This window comes from Aotus nancymaae, unplaced genomic scaffold, assembly GCF_030222135.1.
Source record: "Aotus nancymaae isolate 86718 unplaced genomic scaffold, 86718_ANA_hifiasm-v0.15.2.pri h1tg000014l, whole genome shotgun sequence".
Taxonomy (NCBI): Eukaryota; Metazoa; Chordata; class Mammalia; order Primates; family Aotidae; genus Aotus; species Aotus nancymaae.
Window position 1 is genome coordinate 47821174 of NW_026988425.1, and position 24216 is coordinate 47845389.

The 24216-nt window shown below is 37.2% G+C and overlaps 1 protein-coding gene and 1 long non-coding RNA gene across 4 annotated transcripts in view; both read left to right on the forward strand.

Moving 5' to 3' along the window:
- The first annotated feature begins 633 nt into the window (after positions 1 to 633).
- The window catches only part of NDUFS4 (NADH:ubiquinone oxidoreductase subunit S4), a 108045-nt gene continuing 84462 nt past the window's right edge, over positions 634 to 24216 (forward strand). The window contains exon 1 of one of the 2 annotated variants that reach the window (XM_021670205.2): positions 634 to 766. In XM_021670205.2, coding sequence (XP_021525880.1) covers positions 669 to 766 — 98 coding nt within the window. In that variant the 5' untranslated portion in view covers positions 634 to 668. The remainder of the gene's footprint in view (positions 767 to 24216) is intronic. The other variant, XM_012449571.3, reaches the window with a different exon arrangement.
- Positions 9528 to 20821, forward strand: LOC135274786 (uncharacterized). Of its 2 annotated transcripts, none has more exons than XR_010342530.1 (3): positions 9528 to 9841; positions 11094 to 11221; positions 20452 to 20821. It is a non-coding gene; the product is annotated as an uncharacterized LOC135274786 (long non-coding RNA). The 2 variants fall into 2 exon arrangements; XR_010342529.1 differs by lacking the exon at positions 20452 to 20821 and adding an exon at positions 13985 to 14079.

The following is a 24216-nucleotide window of genomic DNA, read 5'->3' on the forward strand; positions in this document are numbered from 1 at the left end:
ATGCATGGAGCTTTAATATCATTCTTTGTGTCCATGGATTATGAACACACACACATTCAGGATTTACTGGGGGAACAGTGACATCAAATATTATGTTCTATTGATTCTTCGTATAAATCTACATGCCAAAAAATAATCCTTTGCCAGATCATGTATCCAGATTTTTCGTTTGGAAAATGTGAACATTACAACTACAGAACGTCACACTGAATACAGCCCTGTCTCGAGGTCTTGCAAAGTGAATTTGGCAATACTTTGGAAAAGTACTACTTTATGTTCTTAAGGACCCAAAGAGCTCTCCAGCTTTTCCAGTGGGCTCAGCCCCAAATATTCTAATTTCTTCAATAAATTACGAGTTGCAGGTGTTTAAATTTGCAAGTACCTTCTTTTGGTCTTTTCATTATCATTGCAAGACACCTGTCCTAACAACCAGTAAAGATTACACTTTATGGTGGTAATATTTACATTTAATGCACTTTTGCATTTCTTTCTATACATTTTTCGCCTTAATTCTTTCAACTAAACGTTTCTCCTCTTTTTTAAGCCCCAGTATTAAAAGGAAAATCCCACAGAACTTCGTTACATTGCGATTGCACTGGCTTGAGAACGAAGGAAGTTAGTCCCTTGCGGTGATCCGTCCTCTCATCCTGGTGTTTGCCTGCAGCAAGATGGCGGCGGTCTCAATGTCAGTGGCGCTGAAGCAGGCGTTATGGTGGAGAAGGGCAGTGGCTGTAGCTGCCCTTTCCGTTTCCAAGGTTCCGACCAGGTAACAGAATTGTCACACTTCTTCTTCAAGCTTCTTGGGTCCCTCCATTTTTGCGGAGTCTCTGCTGGCTGAGTCCCGGAGGAGGCCTCGGGGAAAGCGTCCTCTGCTGACCCTTTTCTCGGGAGGGGTCGGGTGGACTAGAGACTGTCTGCTATCCACCGGCGCTGGCCAGGCGAGTGAGGGCCTGAGTGCGAGGTTGGGGAGGAGGACCTGTGGTTTTCTGGAAGCTTTTAGCTTGTGGCTGAGGGAGAGGGTCTGTAGGGAGCGTTTGCCTCCGGAGCTGCAAGCTGAACCTTAGCCCTCAGAGAAGGGGAGGAGTCTCACTGATTTCTGTGTCCACTTTCTGCATCCCTTCCATTTGTCACCTGTTTGCCCACCACTACAGTCCTTAGAGAAGGGTTAAATCACTGTATTCCTTACATGATTTTAAGTGCTTTTAATTTGGTTTCTGCACAGGAAGGTTTTTTGTTCATTAGTCTGCTTGGGAAGAAAACTTGTTTGGAATTCAGTGTTAGTAAAAATATCACTGCTAGTAATGTTGGCAGGTGAGTTTTAAAAGGCTGATGGTAATGCTCGGAGGTTTTACATCAACAGTTTTGTAAAAGCCTGACAGTGATTCAGGGATTGAATTGAGTTGCTGAGGGCCCTTTGCGTTCTTGAGAACCTAAAGTAGTACTTTCCCAAAGTATTGTCAGATTCATTTGTCAGTTGATTGAGTTGTTATTGTTTTTCCTTGAAGCATTTTTGTGATGATTTTTTCTGCTGGATTAATATTCCATTTTCTATTTTTTAGAATTTTCTTGAGTTATTATAGTACTAATACTATACATACACACACACATTGGAACAAAGAACGGAAAGACTGGATGGAGAGATTTGAAGGGGGTAGGAGGGATGCGAGTGGTTAAAAGTTGGAAAGAAGTTTTAATAGAATGCTAATTGATGTAGTGTTAAATAAATATAAATGGAATGCAGAGAATTAGGATGAGTTAATTCGAAAGAATTTTTAAGGATGAATTTTATTAAAGGTTTTCAAATAGTGGGTGTTGGGTGGGAAACAAGAGAGTGTCCCAGTAGGGTCCGTGGCTTATGAAAAGGCTCGAAGGCATTAGTAAAACGATTACTAAATACATAAAATAGAGTCATTCAAAAATAAGGTGCTAAGGTTGGGGAAAGGCAAATGATGTTTGTAATTAAGTGTTCCATATATGGAAAGTATTTTTCTAACATAAAGTACTCCACTGGTTAACTTAGAGCTCATATAGTGGTGACCAATTCCCCCGTACACATATAGGGATTAATTGTGCATTCCCAGATAATAATGTACTCATGGTAGCCCCAGAACTGAAAACAAGTTTGAAGGGACCGCTGGTTATGGCTAATCAAAACGTGGCTGTAAGTTTAAGTCACAGCCATTTTGTCAGCAACTTTAGTAATTGAAGTTAAGATGACATTAGATTTTGAGAACTCTGATGATAATTATTACTGCATATCCAAACTTAAGAGTTTTTGCTTGCAAATGTAAGAGATTTGAAAATAAATCGTATAATCATAAAATTTGAAAAAAAAAACTTTAAAAAGCATAACAGCGGCCGGGCGCGGTGGCTCATGCCTGTAATCCCAGCACTTTGGGAGGCCGAGGCGGGTGGATCATGAGGTCAAGAGATCGAGACCATCCTGGTCAACATGGTGAAACCCCGTCTCTACTAAAGATACGAAAAATTAGCTGGGCGTGGTGGCGCTTGCCTGTAATCCCAGCTACTCAGGAGGCTGAGGCAGGAGAATTGCCTGAACCCAGGAGGCGGAGGTTGCGGTGAGCCGAGATCGCGCCATTGCACTCCAGCCTGGGTAACAAGAGCGAAACTCCGTCTCAAAAAAAAAAAAAAAAAAAAAAAAAGCATAACAGCAAAGGAAGTCATTTTAAAAATACAAATTAACACATTTATTTGTTTTCTGTGCCACATTTTTACCCCAAGAGCTTGTCATGTTCATCTTAATTTGAGGGAAATTTATAGACCTCTCCCTTACGTACTGTTTGTTCTTCGTCCTTAAGCATTCTTTTCCCATTATGATTTGATAGTAATGAGGATCTGAAAAAGGTGAGTAGAAAGAACCAATTAATGGGGAAATCTACGTCTAAAACTCATTTTATTGTAGTGCTTAGAAAAACATTTGCAAATCATGTAATATTTCAGATCACTTGAATAAAATATGGGAAGTGGAATAAGTAAGGTAAGGAGTGGAGTAGGGAACTGAAGAAAAGGAAGGATGCAGTTAGCTGCTATATTAACATGAATTCAATTATAGTATATCATCAGTAAAAAGCAAAACAAATAATGCAACAACATATACACACAAGAGGGAGAAAAAATTTGGGTGATTCAGCTGATCTAGTTACTCATTGAGCTTGTGCTCTAGAGTTGGTCTCAGTTTCCATGTGCTTCTCGTTTCCTTGTACTGAATGTGAGGAGGGAGAAAACAGGTAAATTGTCTACTTTTTTTTAAATATAGTTTTGCTCTTGTCACCCAGTCTAGAGTGTAGTGGCGCAATCTCGGCTCACTGCAGCCTCCACCTCCCAGGTTAAAGCAGCTCTCCTACCTCAGCCTCCCGAGTAGCTAGGATTACAGGCGACCCCCACAACGCCCAGCTAAGTTTTGTATTTTTAGTAGAGACGGGGTTTCAACATGTTAGCCAGTCTGGTCTCGAACTCCTGACGTCAGGCGATCCACCCACCTTGGCCTCCCGAAGGGCTGGGATTACAGGCATGAGCCACTGCACCTGGCTCTAAATTGTCTACATTTATCCTTACTTTCCCTGACTTTCCTAAGGGTTTTTCCAGGGTAAACATATTCAAAATGGATTTATCAGCCAGATGAAATGGCACTCTATTTCAAAATAGCAACATTTAAGATATTTGATGCAGTGATGTTATTTATTCATTTATCTGTGTTCATGTATACTTATCTCACCTAGTGCTGTATCATCACTTCTCAATATTTACTAGGTCTTGTGTTTTCCTCAAACAAGTCTTTACGGTGTTAAATCACCAGAGGATGTTAATTAATGACTGGTGGGGACTGAGTGTATGGGACCTGTTTGTGGGGCCTGTTTATGCCCTTATCTGTGACTTTGTTCTGTTGCTGTATTTCTTTTTTCAGCATTAAATAAACTAGCATGAAATTGAGTCTTCAATTCGTTGGGGAATTGAATTAGGACCTCCAATTAGTAGCAGTCCTTAAGGTTGACAGGAATTTTGTGTATGTTAATACCTTGCTGGGAAATAGGCTCAGCCTAAATTTAGGACACTTAAGACCAATAGGTTCACTTCTACATCAGATAAACTGAATAAACAAATTCCCCTCCAAGGGGCAGCTACTTTTGCTATCTTTGTAACGCATCCAAGCCAAATTTTGAGAGCTTGAAAGGTTTCTAATATGTTTTCTAATAGGTTTATTGTTTTGTTTCTTTTAATCTTTCCAAATGCCCATACTTAGCTTTTGTCAATAGTAGGCATCTTTGTTGAATTTTTGTTAGAAAAATTATTATTATTATTATTTGAGATAGTCTCATTCTGTTGCTTAGGCTGGAGTTCAGTGGTGCGATCCCAGCTTTCTACAACCTCCACCTTCTAGGCTCAGGTTATCCTCCTGCCTTAGCCTCACAAGTAGCTGGGACTGTAGTGCACCTACTACCACATCCAGCTAAGTTTTGTATTTTTAGTACAGACAGGATTTCACACTGGTCTCAAACACCAGGCCTCAAGTGATCCACCTGCCTCGGCCTCCCAAATTGTTGGGATTACAGGCATGAGCCACTGCACCCAGCCGGAAAATGAAATATTTTAATATTTAATGTTCTGGCACGTAAGCCTTCCATAAATAAGTGGTAATTTTATTATTGGTTTGAATAGCCTGAATATTTTTCATTTCTTTAATTGTGGTCATAAGTACTGTGATAGATTGTATTATTGCTTAAAGTATTCATTACCATTATCTGTAACAGGATTACATATCCAAAAACCATTGGCCCATTGACTTGCTTTATCCAGTGAAATGTTAGTGGAAATGATATATCATGTCAGACAGAAGCTTTGAGAGCTGTCCTGTGTTTTGTCATACTGCTTTTCCCTCTGATGTGAAGTAGGCATACTTCAGATGGGATCTGCTCTTTTAGCCCAGATCTTAGAATGTAGACTACATAGTGCAAAGCAGAAACTGATTCTTGTTGCAAGATTTTGTAAAGTATAAATTGAGTGAAAAATAAACCTTTACTGTAAGCCACAAAGGTGTTTGGATTGTTGGTTACCTAAGCATTACAACCTATATGCTGACTCTATTTTGTATACACACATCTTTGCAAGAGAGGAGGTTTTAGCACATGGACCAATATATCAGCAGTGAAGTCACAAGCTTTTTGAGGACACAACCACCACATTTTTATTTATTTTTGTATACTCCATGGCACCTAATGTAATGGCTTGCATGTAGCAGGTAAATGCTTATCTTATAGATGAATAAATACATATTTAGAGATGAGTGATTATCAGGAAAACAGGGAGCATTACTCAGTATTTCTTTTAATTGCCTCGTTAGTGATAGCCAGATAGGCACTAGCCTACATAAATATGAATATAATCTATAACACATATTCTTTGCAATTATTTGCAGTGTCTAAGTGTAGGCTATTCACCTAGAACTCTGTTACCTTTTGGATTGAAGTTGTCTTATGAATGGATTTTGTACTCATACATTTTGACAAGTGTTCAGACACTTCTTTTGTATTCAAATTTAAAAATGCAAGAGCAAATGAATCTATTTGGGAAAGGGTACCCTGGAACATGAGAACTTTTTTGGAGTAAGAGTAACTATGTGAAGTTTTAAAAAGTTAATACATGGGACTTAATGGAGAAAGATGGAGCAACTTGGTTCCTGTATAATATCTGCTAAAAGAGATCTGTTTGGGGTGGGGTATACATAGAATTTAGACAGAATACAGATTGTACTGAATACAAACAATTTCGAATGGAAAAGCTTCTAAAACATAGAGCTTGATAGAAGTTGAGAATCATTTATTCTGAGCAAAATTAATAACAAGTAAAATTTATTTTTAATTTACTGTGTATCAGCTACTGTGCCAAGGACTTCACCTGTATTATCTCATGTATTTCCCACAGTAATCCTATCAACTCAGGTGTTGTTATCCTCATTCTTCAGATGAGGAAACAGGTACAGAAGTGAAATTACTTAAGTTTACATTGCCCTGAAATATAGTCATCCCATGGTATCCATGAAGGATTGGTTCCAGGACTCCTCAGGGGTACCAAAATCCACTGATGCTCAAGTCCCTGATTTAAGATGGTGTAATATTTGCATATAACCTCTGCACATCCTCCTATATACTTTAAATCATCTCTGAATTACTTATGAAACCTAATGCAATGTAAATGCTTTGTAAATAATTGTTGTCCTGTATTGTTTAGGAAATAGTGACAAGAAAAAAGACTGTACATGATTAGTACAGATGCAATTTTTTCCTTCCCTGAATATATATATATATTTGAGATGGAGTCTTGCTCTGTTACCCAGGCTGGATTGCAGTGGTGCGATCTTGGCTTACTGCAACTTCCACCTCCCAGCTTCAAGCAATTCTCCTGCCTCAGTCTTCTGAGTAGCTGGGATTACAGGCTAATCCCAGGTGGCCCCACCATGGCTGGCTAATTTTTTTGTATTTTTAGTAGAGTTTCACTATGGGGTTTCACCATGTTGGTCAGGCTGGTCTTGAGCTCCTGACCTCATGATCCACCTGCCTTGGCTTCCCAAGGTGCTGGGATTACAGGTTTGAGCCACTGTGCCCGGTACCCCAAATACTTTTAATCTGAGGTTGGTTGAAGCCATGTTGTGGAACCCATGGATGCAGAGGGTTGACTGTAGTCTGATATAGCAGTCTAAATGAATATGTTGACTTTTGCACTGAAGAATATTATGTCTGATAATAATCAGTTCAAACCCTAGTTCCTCTGTTTTTTCTGCCTTTTAGCAAAGTGTCTTCTTTATTTGAGAGACTATGGGATGCTTTTGTCTTTACTGTTGCTCCAGGTTCCAGTTGTACAGTGAGAGTCTCAAATGCAGAATTAGTTTTTTATTTTTTTAAGCTAATAATTTTGTTGCCCTAAATTTTGTAATTATTTTTGGTGAGGGACTTTCCATAGGTGACTTGATTATTATACTTTTTTACCTACCCTCTTAAAAAATATGTAATGTATGTATTAAACAGGATATACTGGACATTTTTTTTTTCTGTTTTCTTACTGATTGCAGTGATCATTAGGAAAATCAGTTGTATTCTGTTGCCTTTAAAAACGATTAAGTGTCTTAGTGTCTGTTATGCTTTCTGAGTTCTTGTGTCTGCTTTTTAATAGTGTTGCATTCTTCCTTGACTGGTCTGCTTTCCTTTAGCAATTTTAGCACCCCTTTTTCATTTATCATGGATTTGAATGTCAAACAACTAAATCTATTAGAATTTTGTGTAAAACCAAGTATGCTTAATGAAATTCTGATGATGGCAGAAGTTTACTTTTTGTGATTAAAGACTTGAGCTCTTTTAAAATTAACAAATACTTATATTTAATACACGAGCTCTTATGACTTTTCTTTTTTTAGCTTGTAGAAGTCCAAAGATCCTGATGGAACCTTATTGTACCTGAATTATGCAGTGACCACATTCTTCATAACAACTTTCATCTAAATATTTGAATAGTTTAATCAACTATTCTAATATTTTTCTCTTATCAACAGAGCAATTTAGAATTCTTACTTCAAGTTCTATTCTGTTGTCTGTTACTGAGTATTTTGATAGGTAAGTACAACTTTAGGTACTTTAGACATAGTTAGTTGCTCAGATGTGACCTTTACTTTTTGTCTGGACTCACTAGACTTAATTTTTCCTTTATGGGATCATTCTTCAGTTCACTGGTTTTTAAACCCTTGTTGGGCATCAAAATTATGTGTTGTGTGCCTAAAAAATTCAGATCCCTTGGCCCCAGTCTATATTGATTCATTAAGTTTAGGTTGAGGCTTAGCTCTATGATGATTCTAATGGGAAGCTAGGGCTGAAAACTGATTTTTTTTTTTAAGTTTCCATATTATATCTTGTAAGACTTAGGAAATACATTTTTTCTTGGGAGAGAGGTCAGGGAGATTTCCAGAAACAAAAATTCTTCCAGTTTTGCATATTTTTCTAATCTAAATTAAGTTTTATGCTTTTTACCCATGCACATAAGAGGTATTTTGTTGGAGAAAGTTTCCTTAGAGGGAAAGAAGGCATTTTGACAATTTTGGAGAAAGCAGGCCATATTACTCTCTCTCTCTAGAGACTCTTGTTCTTCCTTTTGGAAGGGCTCAGGTTTAATATAGCACAGCTGTTGAACTCTGCCCTTCAAAATTTTAAGAAAGTGTTTTTTCCTTTAAAATGGAAAAGGTTTTTTTAGGGAAGTGGTCTTTGGCTGAATGTAGTTCTCTAAGAAAGTTTCATGCTTCTCTATTCTTTTGTGTTTGAATTGTTTCAGTGGTTCAGAGAACTGTCTCTGGGAGTAAAATCTGGCAGCTTTTGCAATATGTTTTGCTGTATTCTTAAAGCTAGATGAAGAGTTTATTTCTTTGTGTTTTCTAGGACTCAAAAATATGTTTTTTCCTTTATTCAACCACTTCATACATAAGTAAATGGTCCTTGAATAGGGCTTGCTAGACAAAAGATTCTGTTCTAGATGACTGTTCAGTAAGCCATATGCTTCTCCTAAAAATGTCAGTCTGTCTTGATGAGCTTTAAAGTGAATACAGATGTTTTGGCTCTTTTAAGGACTACCACTCTTTATATGGAAAGAGAACTTCTTTTTCAAGTGATTTTTTTCAATATACTTACAGAAATTTACATGAAATTTATAACTTTTGCCTTTTAAGTCTAATAAGATTAGGCTTAATTAGACATTAGTAATTTGAATTTAATTTTAATATTTGTAGTACAAATGAGATTTGGGGAAATACATCTCATAATATGGCTTTTGTTCAGATTTTGTATTCAACCTTTTAAAAAATGTGAAACTTAAAGTTGCTTTGTAATATTTACTTTTGTGCAATAAAAAGTGATATTTTGGCAGAAAAGGTTACTTTTTTAGACGTTCAGTGTCTTCTGTCTTTGTAGGTTAGCTCTAGAGTTACAGTTCATAGATTTAGATAATGTTTAAGTTGGAAGAAAACTCTAGAATCATTAAGTCCAACTCTTTATTTAATGCAAGAATCTCTAGAACTTCCTGCTTCTTGATTATCTAGTTGTTGAGGAAGTTAGGTGACTTTCTGATAACCCCAGAAAACACACTAAACTTTTAGACTTACTAGTAAGTGATGTTTTTCTGTGAAACTATATAGAACAAGTTTAACCCTGTATACACTTGTCAGCCCTTCAGATAATTGAAGACATTTGTCATCACTCATTCTTCCTGCAAGTCTGTGCTCCAGGCTTAGCATGTCCAGTTTGTTTATACTTTATTAATGATCAAATTTCCTGATTCTTTACTACCTCTTGGTACCCCTTAGGATGTTTTCCATTTTATCAGTGTTGATCTTTGAACTATATACTGTACTTTTATTTAAATGAGATTATCAGAGATGATAGTTTCATGAGCCGAAATTGAACTAAGGAAAAAAGTTGACTCTAGGTTGGCTTTATTTTATTTTTAAAATTATAAAGAAAAATTAACTTTTTTTCCTTTTGGTGTATACTTCTTAGAGTTTTAACGCATGTATGGTTATGTGTAACCACCACCATAATCATAGTATAGAATACAGTGTAATATTATGTAAATAACAGTTTAACCGTATTGTTTCAGGGTACTGAATACCAAAGACATTACCCCAGAGTCCCTCATGTTATCCTTCCCTGACCACTATAATCCCTGGCCAGTTATCTTTTTTTTGTCTTTATAGTTTTACAGTTTTGAGATTGTAATATAAATGCAGTCATATAGTATATCACCTTTTGAGATGGTCTTCTTTAATCAGCATAATGCCTTTGAACTTCACGTAAGTTTTATGTATCGATAGTTTATTCCTTTTTACTGCTAAGTAGTATTCTATTGTGTGGAGGTACCACAGTTTATCCATTTACCTATTGAAGGATATACAAATTATTTCCTGTTTTTGGCAGTGTACAGGATTTTGTGTGAGTTACGGTTTTGTTTCTCTAGAGTAAATACCTGGGTGGGAGATTCCTGGGTCATAGCTAAGTATATGTTTAACTTTCTAAGAAACTGTCAGACCGTTTTCCAGAGTTGTACCATTTTGCTTTCCACCAACACCATGTGAAAGTTTTAGTTGTTTTGCATCCTTGTTAACATTTGTATTGCCAGTATTTTTTAATTTTAGCCATTCTAATAGGTGTTTAATGGTATTTCATTATGGATTTTTATTTTGGAATGGCTTTATTGAGCTATAATTTATATATTATAAAATTTACTCATATAAAGTATACAGTTTGATGGGTTTTAGTATATTCACAGAGTTGAACAACCAAAGCCACAATTTTAGAACATTTTCATCTCTCAAAAGGAAACTCTGTACCCATTTGCAGTCACTTCCCCCTGAGGCCTAGATAACGACTACTCTACTTTTTGTCTCTATAGATTTGCCTATTCTGGACATTTCATACAAATGGAATCATATAATATGTGGTCTTTTGTGACAGGCTTCTTTGACTTAGCATAATGTTTTCAAGGTTTATTCCATGTTGTAGCGTGTACCAGTACTTTATTCCTTTTTATTGAAGAATAGTATTCTGTTGTATGGACAAACCACATTTTATTTTTAAGGGACATCTGGATTGTTTCAGCCTTTTGGCTATATGAATAGTGTTCTGTGAGCATTCATGTACAAGTTTTTATGTCAACATATGTTTTTATTGTTTTAGGCATATACCTAGGAGTAGAATTGCAGGATAAAATGTAATAATTTTCTATTTAGCCTTTCGAGTAACTGTCAGACTGTTTTCCAAAGTGGCTGTACTATTTTACATTCCCACCAGCAGTGAATGAGGGTTCTAGTGTCTTTCACATTCTCTCCAACTTTGTTATTATTTGTCTTTTTGAAATTATAACTATCCTAGTGAGTATAAGGTGGTATCTCATTCTGGTTTTGATTTGTTCTTCTATGATGGCTAACTCATTGTAGTTTTAATATGCATTTCTCTAATGGCACATGATGTTGAACTTTGGTGAAGTATCTATTTATGTCTTTTGCCCATTTTTAATCATGTTATTTTCTTGTTCAGCTTTTATAGATCTTAAAATATTCTGGATACAAATTCTTTGTCATGGTTGGGAAAAAATATCTCTCTCTAGGTTCATGGCTGAGCCCCCTGTAACAAAAGACAGATTAAGAAGAGAAAACCATACAAATGTATTTAATGTAAGTTTTATGTAACATGGAAGCTTTATTAAAAAATTGTTCATTTTTTGCTTTTATTATTGATACAGTAATTGTGCATATTTACAAGCTACAGAGTGATATTTTGATACATGTCTATGATGTGTAATGATCAAACCAGCATAATTAGCATATCCATCACCTCAAATATTTATCATTTCTTTGTGTGGAGAACATTCAAAATTCACTCTTCTAGCTATGTGAAAATATAAATTGTTAATTATAGTCATTCTCCAGTGCTACAGAACACAAGAACATATTCTATCTAGCTATAATTTTGTATCTGTTAACCAAACTCTGTTTTCTCTTCCCCTTCCCAGTCTTTAGTAGCTGTATACCACTTTCTACTTCTATGAGATCAACTTTTTTAGCTTCCACATATGGAAGAAAACATGTGGAGTTTATCTTTCTATGCCTGGCTTTTTTGGCTTCACATAATGTCCTCTAAGGTCATCTATGTTGCCGCTAATGAAAGGATCTCATTATTTTTTATGGCTGAGTAGTATTCCATGGTGAATATGTATCATATTTTCTTTATCCATATGTCTGCTGATGGACACTTGGGTTGATTCCGTATCTAGGCAAATGTGAATAATGCTGCAATAAACATAGGAGTGCAGCTATCTCTTTGACACACTGATTTCTTTTTCTTTGGGTATATAACCAGTAGCAGAATAGCTGGATCATATCGTAGTTCTATTTTTTTTTAATTTTAATTTTTTTATTATACTTTAAGTTCTGGGGTATATGTGCAGAATGTGCAGGTTTGTTACATATGTATACATGTCCCATGGTGGTTTGCTGCAACCATCACCCCGTCACCTACATTAGGTATTTCTCTTAATGCTGTCCCTCTTATTCCCTATCCCCTAGCCCCCCGACAGGCCCTGGTGTGTGATGTTCCCCTTAACATGGGAGCTTTCATGAGGAGATAAAGATCCACAGAAATAGTTAAACTTGTGTATTTTTATATTTAGGTTTGGTGAAGAGTGGATAGTTAGGGAGAAATATGATAGAACAAAGGGGATGTGGTATATGGTAATAAACTGGGGGAAACTTAGCAAAGCCTGTTTGTTCTGATTCATCTGTATGATGGACCATTTGTCTTCAGAGGTAGCAGTGTTTCTTTCTAGGGAAGTTTAGATAATCCTAGATTTTTATAACCTACTTCAGAGAAGAAGGGATGGGAGAAGAAAGTCAAAGATACCTTCCTACTTCTGCCATTTTTCAGTATTACAAGGTGGCATATTTTGGGGTAGCATGTCCTGAACTCTACCAATCAGATATGTAATTTTTAAATATTTTTCTCCCAATCTGTAATTTTTCTCTTTCATTCTTTTAATATTATCTTTCACAAAGTAAAAGTTTTTTATTTTGATGAAGTTAGTTTACTAGTATTTTTCCTTTTAAGGATTGTGCTTTCATTATTGTGTGTGAGAGCTCTTTGCCTAATCCCAGGCTGTGAAGACTTTTTTCTGAATTTTCTTCTTGAAGTTTTTTTTTTTTTTTAAAAGAGACAGGGTCTTGCTCTCTTAATCAGGCTGTAGTGCAGTGCCATGATAATGGCTCACCGTAGCCTTGACCTCCCAGACTCAAGTGATTCTCTCCCACCTCAGCCTCCTGGGTAGCCAGGAGCTTTTAAAATTTTCTTTTCTTTATTTTTTATTTTTTAGAGCTAGGACCTTGCTCTGTCATCCAGGCTGTAGTGTAGTGATGCAGTCATAGCTTACTACATCCTTGAGCTCCTGGGCTTAAGCAGTCCTTCCACCTCAGTCTCCCAGGTAGCTGGAACTATAGATGTGTGCCACAAAGCTTGACTGATTTTCTTATTTTAAGGGAAAACGTTCAGTTTTTCACCTTTAAGTATAATGTTGAAGGTTTTTTTTGGTAGAAATACCCTTTATTAGATTAAGAAGGTTCCCTTATGCTTCTGCTTTGCTAACAGTTTTCATCATGAATGGATGTTATAGTTTGTCTAATGCCTTTTATACATCAGTTGGTGTAGTCTTGTTTTTCTTCTTTAGACTGTTAATATGATAGATTGATTGATTTTCAAATATTGAATCAGCTTGCATTCTCAGTAAACCCCACTTAGTTGTGTTGTTAAATTCTTTTCATGTACTGGCACATTTGGTTTGCTAGTACTTTGTTGAGGATTTTTACATCTATGTTTATGAAGGATACTGATCTGTAGTTTGTTTCTTTTTTATTTTGGTACTGTGTTTAGATTTGGTATCGGGGTAATGCTGGAATCATAAAATGAGCTAGGAAGTTTTTCATTTTTTCTTTTGAATTGCTTTAGTTTCATGCTACAAGTTTAGATATATTGTATTTTCATTTGGTTCAAAATATTTTATTTCCCTTGAGACTTTCTTTTTGATTTGTAGATTATTTAGAGGTGTTTTATTAATTTCTATTTATTTGGACACTTCTTTTTTTGGTTGTATTTATATTATGTTTGAGAACCCAGTTCCCTGGAATTTCCTTTATCATTGTCCATCCAGAAAACTGTGGCTATCATTACCTTGTACTGTTGCTGCACCTGAATCAGGGGCTAAGGACTAGAGGACAGAGAAAAACAAAAAAGCCATGGTAATGGCCCCACCTTCTCACATGGGTTATTTTTGAAGCTAAATTTGAACATTTCTTGCATCTTAGCACATCTGAATGGATTTAAAGACTCTAAAGTGACTCAATATATTCATTTTATAATTAGATTTTTTTTTTTTTTTTTTTTTGAGACAGAGTCTTCTTCTGTTGCCCAGGCTGGAGTGCAGTGGCATGATCTTGGCTCACTGCAACCTACACCTCCCGGGTTCAAACGATTCTTGTGCCTCAGCTTCCTGAGTAGCTGGGATTACAGGTGTGTACCACCATGCCTAGCTAATTTTTGTATTTTTGTTAGAAATAGGGTTTCGCCATGATGAACAGGCTCGTTTCAAACTCCTGGCCTCAAGTGATCCACCTGCCTCTGTCTCCCGAAGTGCTGGGATTACAGGCGTGAGCCACTGCACCCGGCCTATATGATCAGATTCTTAACCAGTTGATTCTCAACTGTGGGGAGAAAGGGAGGAATTCACATACCACAATCTTGGAAATGGCATAGAGAAAGGGTTTCACAACACATGTACTTGTGGTTGAAAGTTATGACTTTAAATAAAAGATGAAATTTTGTTGCCCATGTAAGTGATGCAGAGGCAGAAAAATACATTGAATCATTGGTTTAGACCATCAAACAATACATTTTCTTTGAGAGGGTGTGGAGGTCAGAGATCTATTTGGAGTAACTGATGGAAGTTTTGGTGACTTTTCCCTAGAAATAGATACAGTCATATATATAAAATCAGAGTGGGGGATTAATGGATCCCAGGCTTTGTAGCCCTTCCATAGATAGTATTAGGTTTTATACAGTGTTTTGTTTATACTTGTGTTTATGTTCTTGTGTTAAACCTTTCTCACAAGTGACAGAAACCTAAAAACTCAGATGACTGACTTAGGCAAGAAGAGAGAATTGGTATACATTACCAAGCAATGGAAAGGACAGGGGTGTACCTAGCTAGTCTCAGGTACTGGAGCTAGAAAGCTACCAGGCTCTTTTTCTAATTTGTCTTTGTCTGTCTCTGAATGACAGTTACTATTTCAGATTGTTTTTTTCACATGTGGTTGATACCATAACTGATAGAATTTTTTTCAGGTTTATATCTTACAGCTTTATTACCAGGGAGGGACTGAAAATCCCTTTCTCTGATACCCAGTTTAAAAATCCTGGGGAAATATTTGATTTGAGTCAAGTTAAACAGATTAAGGGCTTACTATAAAATACTTAATGTTTGTAATTCTTATGCAGCTGTATTGTATGAATATAGATCATAGGAACTTTGAGCGTGGGATGTAATAAAAGCTGGGACCTCCTGGTCAAAAATTTAGAACAGGAATATTTTATATAGCGTTATCTTCAGGGAAAATTAAAGTTTGTATATCTTTTATAGGCTGACCCTCCTACCTTTTTTCCTAATGAATTCTGAGACTTTGTTTGCTAATGTTTGTTCACCCATTCAACAAATATTTGTGTTTCTTTTCTAGTTTCAAAGACTGTATTTCTACAGACTTTACTAGGATGTATGCTCTTGGAACATCTGCTTTGAGAATTGGCAGTGTTCAAGCAAAGGCTGAATACTCATTTCTCAGAGTTTGTGGAGGGCTTCAGCTTAGTTTGCCTTCTCCTAGAGTAGAATCTGAGACAAGAACATAACCCTAGGTGGTATATTTGAGAGCTTACCTGGGAAATAGGAGTGAGAAGCCTGGGGAGTGAGACAGGGAATAAAGAAAAAAGTATGACATTGCGATTGTTGCTGTGAGCAGTAGAGAAACCTCATGAGCAGTATGTAGAATGCTACTCAGTATTACCCATTTGAAAGGTGGAAGGCTTGAACATTTATCTGTAAGTTCTCATTCCCCTTTGATTAAAGATGTTAACTTTTCTGTGCTTTAAGCTATACTTGTGCTTCTGAAGACCCTGAGGCATAATGGGTTCCCTTGGGGTGGGATGCTAGAGGATAATGGCAGTATCAGCTCCTACAGCTGTGACTGAAAGGACAAATGGGCCAAGAGAGTGTGACATGAACATCAGAGGTGTCTGTTACAGGATCCTCACAACTAAGAGTTTCTATAAGCTGTTTTTTATTGGCCCTAATAGTAAGGGTTCTAATAGCCATTGTTTATTGTGCACCTAGGCATGGTTATATTATTTCATCTCACTAAAATGAACCATCTCATTTTAGATGGTCTCTTGGGTGATTATATTATAGTTTGATATTTTCCCAGGGTTGTAAAGCAATTCACTCTTATTGGAATTTGTTTAACTCACCTGTTCTGAAGGATATGACAAAGGATTTGGAAATTGAGGTCTTCCAACTCACTTAACTATAAATAATAATAGAAGTTCTCATGGGAAGAGATCGTTTCTTCTATATAATTTTGTGTTTAAAGAATTCATGATAGCAGAATATTCCTATGCTATGTGCCAGGGTAGTTGAGCCAAGATTGTGTATAACATCCCAGCAAACAAAGTTCAACCTAACCTACAGTTTTCTTTCAATTTTGTAGCTTAGATGATCTAATTCCCTGGATGAGCATGTATTTTCTCTTCAGTGATACTGCCTAAAAGACTTAGGGTAGTTAGGAGAATTTTCTTCAACAGCCACCTTTTAGTCTCTTGTTCCTGTGCCACTTTCATCTCTGACTGATTATCATTGTGGTAGTCTTGTCTTCCATTTTATTCATGTCTCAGCATACCATTTTAGTGCATAATTAGTACTAGAATGGATACGACATGCATCTGAGTTTGTTTCACAAATTTTAGATTCTTCTTTCCTTGAGACTTTAAACATTGTTACTCTGTTGCTGATGAAGTCCATGGTTTATGTCCATCTTAGTTACTGCTTGTAAGTGGCCCCTCATTAAGGCTCAAGTTTTTATTTTGGTTCCAAATTTAGTATTTTGGCTTTAAGTTCAAATTTTTGTGGCCAACTCCCTTATAGTCTCCTATCAGTGTCCTTCACCATAGCTTTGGGAAAGACCCTTTTCTAGAAATTTTCTGTTGGCTTGTGATATTAGCCATGCTGTTAGGCTATATTCTTAGCCTTTTCATACTTGAGCTACTATATTGGATCCATCATGTCAGTCTAGCAGACTACTTAAGAACACAAGTTTTGGAGTCAACTCTACCTACATTTGAATTCCTGGTCTGATACTTCCTAACTCTGTGCTTTCCTTGTTTCTGTGTCCTGTTCTGTAAAATGGACATAATAATTCCTGTTTTGTAAAGTATATAAAATGCATAGTACAGTGCTTGGCATATGATATAAGTGCCTGAAAAATTATAAAAAGAACGTTATCATCACCGTCCTCCACCTCCTCAACATCATCATCATTCTTTCTTTTGTAGCTTCTTTCTTTTCCTTTTTGCTTCTTTCTCCCTCTCTACTTTTCCTTTCCTTTCTTTTCCTTTTTCCTTTCCTTTCCTTTCTCCCTCTCTCTGTTTCTTTCTTTCTTTTTGTAAATCTGATGTAGATTCTAATTTCTTGGTTTATCAGAACATCCTGGATTTTGTCTTGTTTATTTACAGTATTTTATGTATAAATATATAACAGAATTTTGTCCACTTGGCTTTTTCCAAATTGTGACCTCCCATGCACTCCTCAACCCAAAGCAATCTATCTTTGGCATCTACCATTCCACTGAAATAGCCTTGATCAAGGTCAACAGTGACCCTGTTGCTAATTGAAAATACTCTTCTCAGTCCTTATCTTATGTGACCATTACCATCCAAAAAGATGACTATCTCATTCTTGAAAGATTCTTCCCTGGACTTTTGTTTTGGCTTTACTCCATCTCATACGTTATCTTTTGCCCATTCATCGGACTATCCTTGTTTCTTAAGAGTTTGATTTCTACCTTTTGACTCTTTCTAAAATGTCTTAAATTATATAATATTTTATATACACATGAATATATGTATCATACATGTTAGGAACCATAATAGCAAAATGAATTCTTTGAACTCATCATCCAATTTCCACAGTAGACAATTACCAGTACCTTTATTTTTGTATATTCTCTGTGGTAGGCTGAATAATGACACACCCACCCACCAAATATATTCATGTCCTAATCCCCAGAACCTGAGAATGTTACCTTATATGGCAAAAGAGACTTTGCATGCCTGGGCAACATAGCAAGACCCTGTCTCCAAAAAAGCAAAATCAAGTAAAAATAAAAATTTAGCTAGGTGTGGTGCCATGTGCCTGGAGTCCCAGCTACTTGGAAGGCTGAGACAGGAGTTTTGCTTGAGCCTATGAGTTCGAGGCTTCAGTGAGCTATGATAGTGCCACTGCATTCCAGCCTGGATGACAGAGCAAGACTCCATTTCTTTAAAATAAAAAGGAGCGGAGGCTTTGCAGATGTGATTAAGTTGAGGATTTTGAGATAGGAAGATTATCCTGGTGGGCCTGATTTAATCACAATGGTCCTTATAAGAAGAATGCAGGTAGAGTTAGAGAAACAAACAGTTTAGAGTTGGTAGCAGAGATTGGAGTCCCCTGAAGCTTCCAGAAGAAACCATCCCTGCTGATACATTGATATCCCTTTGAGACTGATTTCCAACTTCTGACTTCTAGAACTGTAAGAGAATAAATGTAATAAATGTGTGTTGTTTCAATCCACCAATTTCACAGTAATTTGATACTGCACCTGTAGGAAACTAATATACTTTCCCTGTGTCTCATTATCAACCATGACTTCATTCACTGTCTATTTACACTAAAGCCTAAATGTGTATGATTTATTTACATCATACGTACTTTTCACTTAAGAAATTCAACACATATACATGGCAACTACAAATGGTAGATAATTTTTTAAAAAACAGTTAAAAATGCAAGTTAATATTCTCATTCTTCTACTTAGTGATCATTTAGTACTCAACTAAAGAAACAGTAGTTTGTTCTAGTGCTAGAGGATTGGCTTATTAAGAGATAGTATGCGGGTCTCCTTTGGAGGGGAGCTTCCTAAATTAGAATTTCCTAAGATGATTTTTATTATTTGCAATTTTTGCCTAACAGTGACTTTAGGACCTGCTCTTCATAATAGATGTGATTCTGTATCTTTTACGTGAATTCTAGATGCTTAGCTTTAACCAAGACATCTACATCTTGAATTTTGCACAGGCATCTCAAATCCAGCAAATCTGAAACAATGTTATGATGATGATTTTCTCCACAACTTCATTTATTTTCCTTTTTTTTTCTGAGACAGAGTTTCACTCATTGCCCAGGCTGGAGTGCAATGGCACGATCTCAGCTCACTGCACCCTCCGCCTCAGGTTAAAGTGATTCTCCTGCCTCAGCCTCCCAGGTAGCTGGGATTACAGGTATGCGCCAGCATGCCTAACTAATATTGTATTTTTAGTAGAGATGGGGTTTCTCTGTGTTGGTCAGGCTGGTCTTAAACTCCCAACCTCAGGTAATCCACTCGCCTTGGCCTCCCAAAGTGCTGGGATTACAGGTGTGAGCCACCACACCTAATTTCCTTCACCAACACCCAGCCAGTTATCTAAGCCAGAAACCTATGTATTATTCTTGTCTCCTCCCTCTCTTAGGCCTATCAGCTAGTCATTAAATCCTAGTATTCATTTTCCTCTTAATTTCCATCTTTGCTGCAGCTATTGCTATTGTCCTGCCTGCTAACTGATTGATCTTCCTGTCATCAGTCTCAATTTGTTCTCCATGTTGGGTATATGTTGCAAAAGTCTAAACTTCCCAGCATGCCACAGAGTCCGTTATATTATTCTCTGTTCACTTCATTCTTTGGCATTCATAGTTTTATCAGTCCCTTCCTGACCCAATCTCTAGCTGTACATAAACTCTGTATTTTAGTATTTCTCAACTGCTTGCAATCCCTAAATGTTTTTTCTCTCTTTTATAATTAAGGTTCTGTCTGCCTGGACTATTTCTTCTGCTTTCCCCTCTGTGCCTTTCTGTCCCTGCCCCACCCCCAACACCCTTTGCCTGTTTAAGTCCTGTTTATCCTTCAGGTGGCAGTTTAACCATCATTTTCTCTGAGGAGCATTATCTGAACTCACAAGTTTAATTAAGTACTAATTCTATGATGTCTTAGAGCTCCCTCTGTTACCTCATCATTATGTTCTCGGAAACTGCTACTTTAAGGGAAACAATGTATAACAAAACCAGTTTAACCATAGACTAATTGATATAAAACAAGAGTTAAAAAAAAAAACCATCACAGTTATAAATAAAGGCCCAAGCATTTCTAATATTAATCATTAAAAATAAATTTGAGCTATACACATATTTAAGGAAGATGAATAAAAACAAATGAGATACTTACCCAGTATCTTATTTCAGTTCAGGATCAAGAGTGGCCAGAGCCTGTCCTGGTAGCTCAGAGCACAAAACAGGAACCAGCCCTGGACAGGATGCCATCACAGTGCAGGGCACACTGATACCCACACTCACTCATACTGGGACCATGTATACATACCTGCCATTCACCTCACATGCATATCTTTGAGATGTGGGAGGAAACTAGAGTACTCAGAGAAAACCCATGTGAACATGAGGTGAATGTGCAGACTCCACACAGACAGTATCTGTGACCGGGAATCAATTTTGTTTTTTCTTTTTCATCAACAGGTAACGAAATGACTTGAACAAACCAATTCTGTTCAAATACCTGCTGTACTTACTATGCTTCATCATGATGGCTTGTTTACTTGACTGTGTTTCTCTTTAGACTTAAGTTCTTCAAGATCAGGAACTGTTTCTTCACCTGTGTGTTTTTACAGGATAACACAGTACTTAACATGTAATAGACACTTCATATAATAGATATTTGGTAAACATCTGTGGACTCATTTGATTATGGGATTGTATAGAATTTTTTTTTGTTTGTTTGTTTTGAGACAGAGTCTTGCACTGTCGCGCAGGCTGGAGTGCAATAGTGCAATCTCGGCTCACCGTAACCTCCGCTTCCTGGGTTCATGCAGTTCTCCTGCCTCAGCCTCTCGAGTAGCTGGGATTATAGGTGCACACCACCACACCCAGCTAATTTTTTATATTTTTAGTAGAAACTTGGTTTCACTATGTTGACCAGACTGGTCTTGAACTCATGACCTCGTGATCCGCCCACCTTGGCCTCCCAAAGTGTTGGGATTACAGGCGTGAGCCACCACGCCTGGCCTAGAAATGAAAAAATAATGCACAGCAGCATCTCCATAAGCAGTATAGTATTTTATATATATTTTTCTTATGAAATACTCTTTGGGTTTTAAATGTAGCCATCATGGACAATGTCAGAGATTACCAAAAAATGATGACTTTTGTAGCTTTATGATACTTCTTACTTCTTTTATACTATTGAATAATACTATTGCAGACTTTATCTTACAGCAATATTAACTAAAATGTATGTATGAAATTCTGTCAGTAAGACAGCTTTCTATGTGATTTGGGTTATTAACACTCAAAGTTGTTCATGAAAGAATGGAAATGTATTGCAAATCTAAGTAATTGCCAATTGTATTTTTTTCTGTAATAAATAGCTGTATAGCTATTATGTTACAGATTTTAGAATAGCAGAATGCTTGGTATGCAGTATAAACCCAGACTTTTGAAATAGAAAATTACACATTCTGTTTATTGTCTGGATTAAATAAACCTCATTATTTTATTTAGCTAAACTTGTTCAATTCTATTTATTTTGGAAATAAAAGCAATTCAAAAATAGGAATCAACTAGACTTTCAGGCATTTTTAAATAGTGTAGATATTGTTACATTTTATTATTTTAGTTACTGGGAGTTGAGGGGTGGCAAAATAAGAAGCATTGGTGGAAATAAATTTGGAAAGATGAAGAATTCATGGCTTTTCAACCAAAATTTAAGCTACTGGTTATGTGGTACTCTACCACATTTAAAATTTATGATGTGGTTGCCACTACTGTACCACACTTAATAAGTACTAATGTGTGAAAGAATTCAAGTAATATGCTAAATGTTTAATTTCCTTTTCAATCCTGTGTTGGATGATCAGTGAAAACAAAAGTATCTGGCAGATACAGGCAATATTGTTAAGAAAGCTTTTCCTTACAGTCCTGCTGCATCTCACTACACCTCCCACTCCCCAATGCAGTTATTTCTCCATGCATAGAAAAGTACTTCACATGTACCTTTTTCCTAGAAATTACCATTTACATTCAAACTGTTGGCATTGAAATTATTGTTTTTATGTCTTGTCTTCTCGCAATAAATAAAAAATCTTGAAAGCAAGTTATTATTGGGTCTAGCATTGTGCATAAGACATAATATGTTTCATAGTAGATACTTCATGAATTGAGAATGGGAATTCGATTTTTTTTTTTTTTTTTTTTTTTTTGAGATAGGCAATTCTTGTTGCCCACACTGGAATGCAATGGTGTGATCTTGACTCACTGCAACCTCTGCCTCTTGGGTTCAAGTGATTCTCCTGCCTCAGCCTCCTGAGTAGCTGGGATTACAGGTGTCTGCCACCATGCCTGGCTAATTTTTATACTTTTAGTAGAGATGGGGTTTCACCATGTTGGCCAGGCTGGTCTTGAACTCCTAACCTCAGGTGATCCACCTGCCTCGGCCTCCCAAAGTGCTGGGATTACAGGCATGAGCCACTGTGCCTGGCCTCAACTGAGCTTTTTAAACATAGTCATGCTAATTTGTAGTTAATAAGTATTAACTCCTGTTAGATCTTTCAAACTTCTCTTGGGAGTATTTTATTGCCTACGTATTTACCAACATAACAAAAAATGGTTTTTTTTGTTTGTGTTTTGAGACAGTCTTTGTTGTCCAGGCTGGAATGTAGTGTGGCAGGCTCTCAGCTCACTGCAACCTCTGCCTGTTGGGTTCAGGTATTCTTGCGCCTCAGCCTCCCAAGTAGCTGGGGTTACAGGCGTGTGGCACCACACCCAGCTAATTTTCTATTTTTAGTAGAGACGGGTTTCACCATGTTGTCCAGACCGGTCTCAAACTCCTGACCTCAGGTCATCTGCTTGCCTGAGCCTCCCAAAGTGTTGCGATTTTAGATATGAGGCCAGCCAAAAATGTTTTAAAGTTAAAAAAATCTGAGGTGAATATTTTTAAATTATGGGATATTATGAAAAGTCAATTGCAGAAGTACTGGTTTTATGTCTCATTTTCTTGTTGATCAGATTGGTTTTGTGATTAAAAGCAAATTGCCTATGTAATTCTGATAGTACTGTTGGGGTTCAGAGGTTCAGGGGAGCCCTCAGCTCCCCTGAGAGGACGTTTCTCCAAGGTTCTTGATCTCCTGCTCTCTCAAGAATGAGAGAGGGGACCAGGTGCACTCGCAAAGTGAATACTGGACCCCAAACAGAGTTTTTTGCAGGAAGTGAATTTATTTAGGTAGAGAAAGAGAAAAAAAAGGAGAAGAAGAGAGAAAACTTCCACGAAGGGTGTGGAAGGAGACTCCAGAGGGGAAATCCGCCCTGATGAGGGAGACAGGGACTTTTAACCCGGGAGGAATTCCCTCTTTCTCCAAGTCCCTTGGCCAATGAAAAGAGTTCCCTTCAACTTCAGCTGGAGTGATTGACCTTTGGTTCTTCCCGCATTTGTGAAAATTTAAAACAGAGACTGTTAAACCTCCTGGGTGGAGAGACATGGGAGCGAGGGCATGGTGCTGGGAAGTTCTTGCCCTTAAAACTACACCCCCTGGTGGACCCGGAAAGAGGACACCTTCCCTCATTGCCCCCTCTGAACAGGAAAGTTCAACTTCTGTTGGAACGTGGGTGTTGATCGCTCTGTAGCTACTTCCTGCTGAAATGGGGCATAGAAGTGGCCCTGCAGTTAAGGTTTCCTCCAGCGGGGAGCCTTTCAGGGGTGCATGTTGATCCTGAGGTCCACGATAGAGCCCACGAGCCAAGGACATCTGGGATTCCAGCGGCAGTACTATTTGTGACCTTATGGTTCTAGATGAAATGAATGTGAAAAGGTAGTTAAAGATGAGAGGCCCAGAAGCCAACAAATGGTTATAAACGAACCTAGGAGAGACTAGAGGAGCCAGGATAGTCAGTTGTTAAACAAGCTTCACAATACTGTTTCTTGAAGGTCTTTAGCCCTGTGTTTGATTGATTCCTGAGTTCTATGTTCAAAACAATACTTGACTGGTTTACAAAACAGCATTTTTCCTAGAAAGAGACAGATTCCCTTTCCACTATGAAAAGGATAATCGGAGTTTGAGAGATAGCAAAGTTGAGGGTTATAGTTCTGTTAATGCCAGGACATAAATTAGATTTAAGAGTGGTTATTTCCCTGAGGATCTTGTTGGAAAAGCAGATGTAGATCTTCTAATGACTCACAGGGATATGAAGGGTTGTCTCCTGGAACTTCAGGCTGCGGAATGGAGGGTCTAT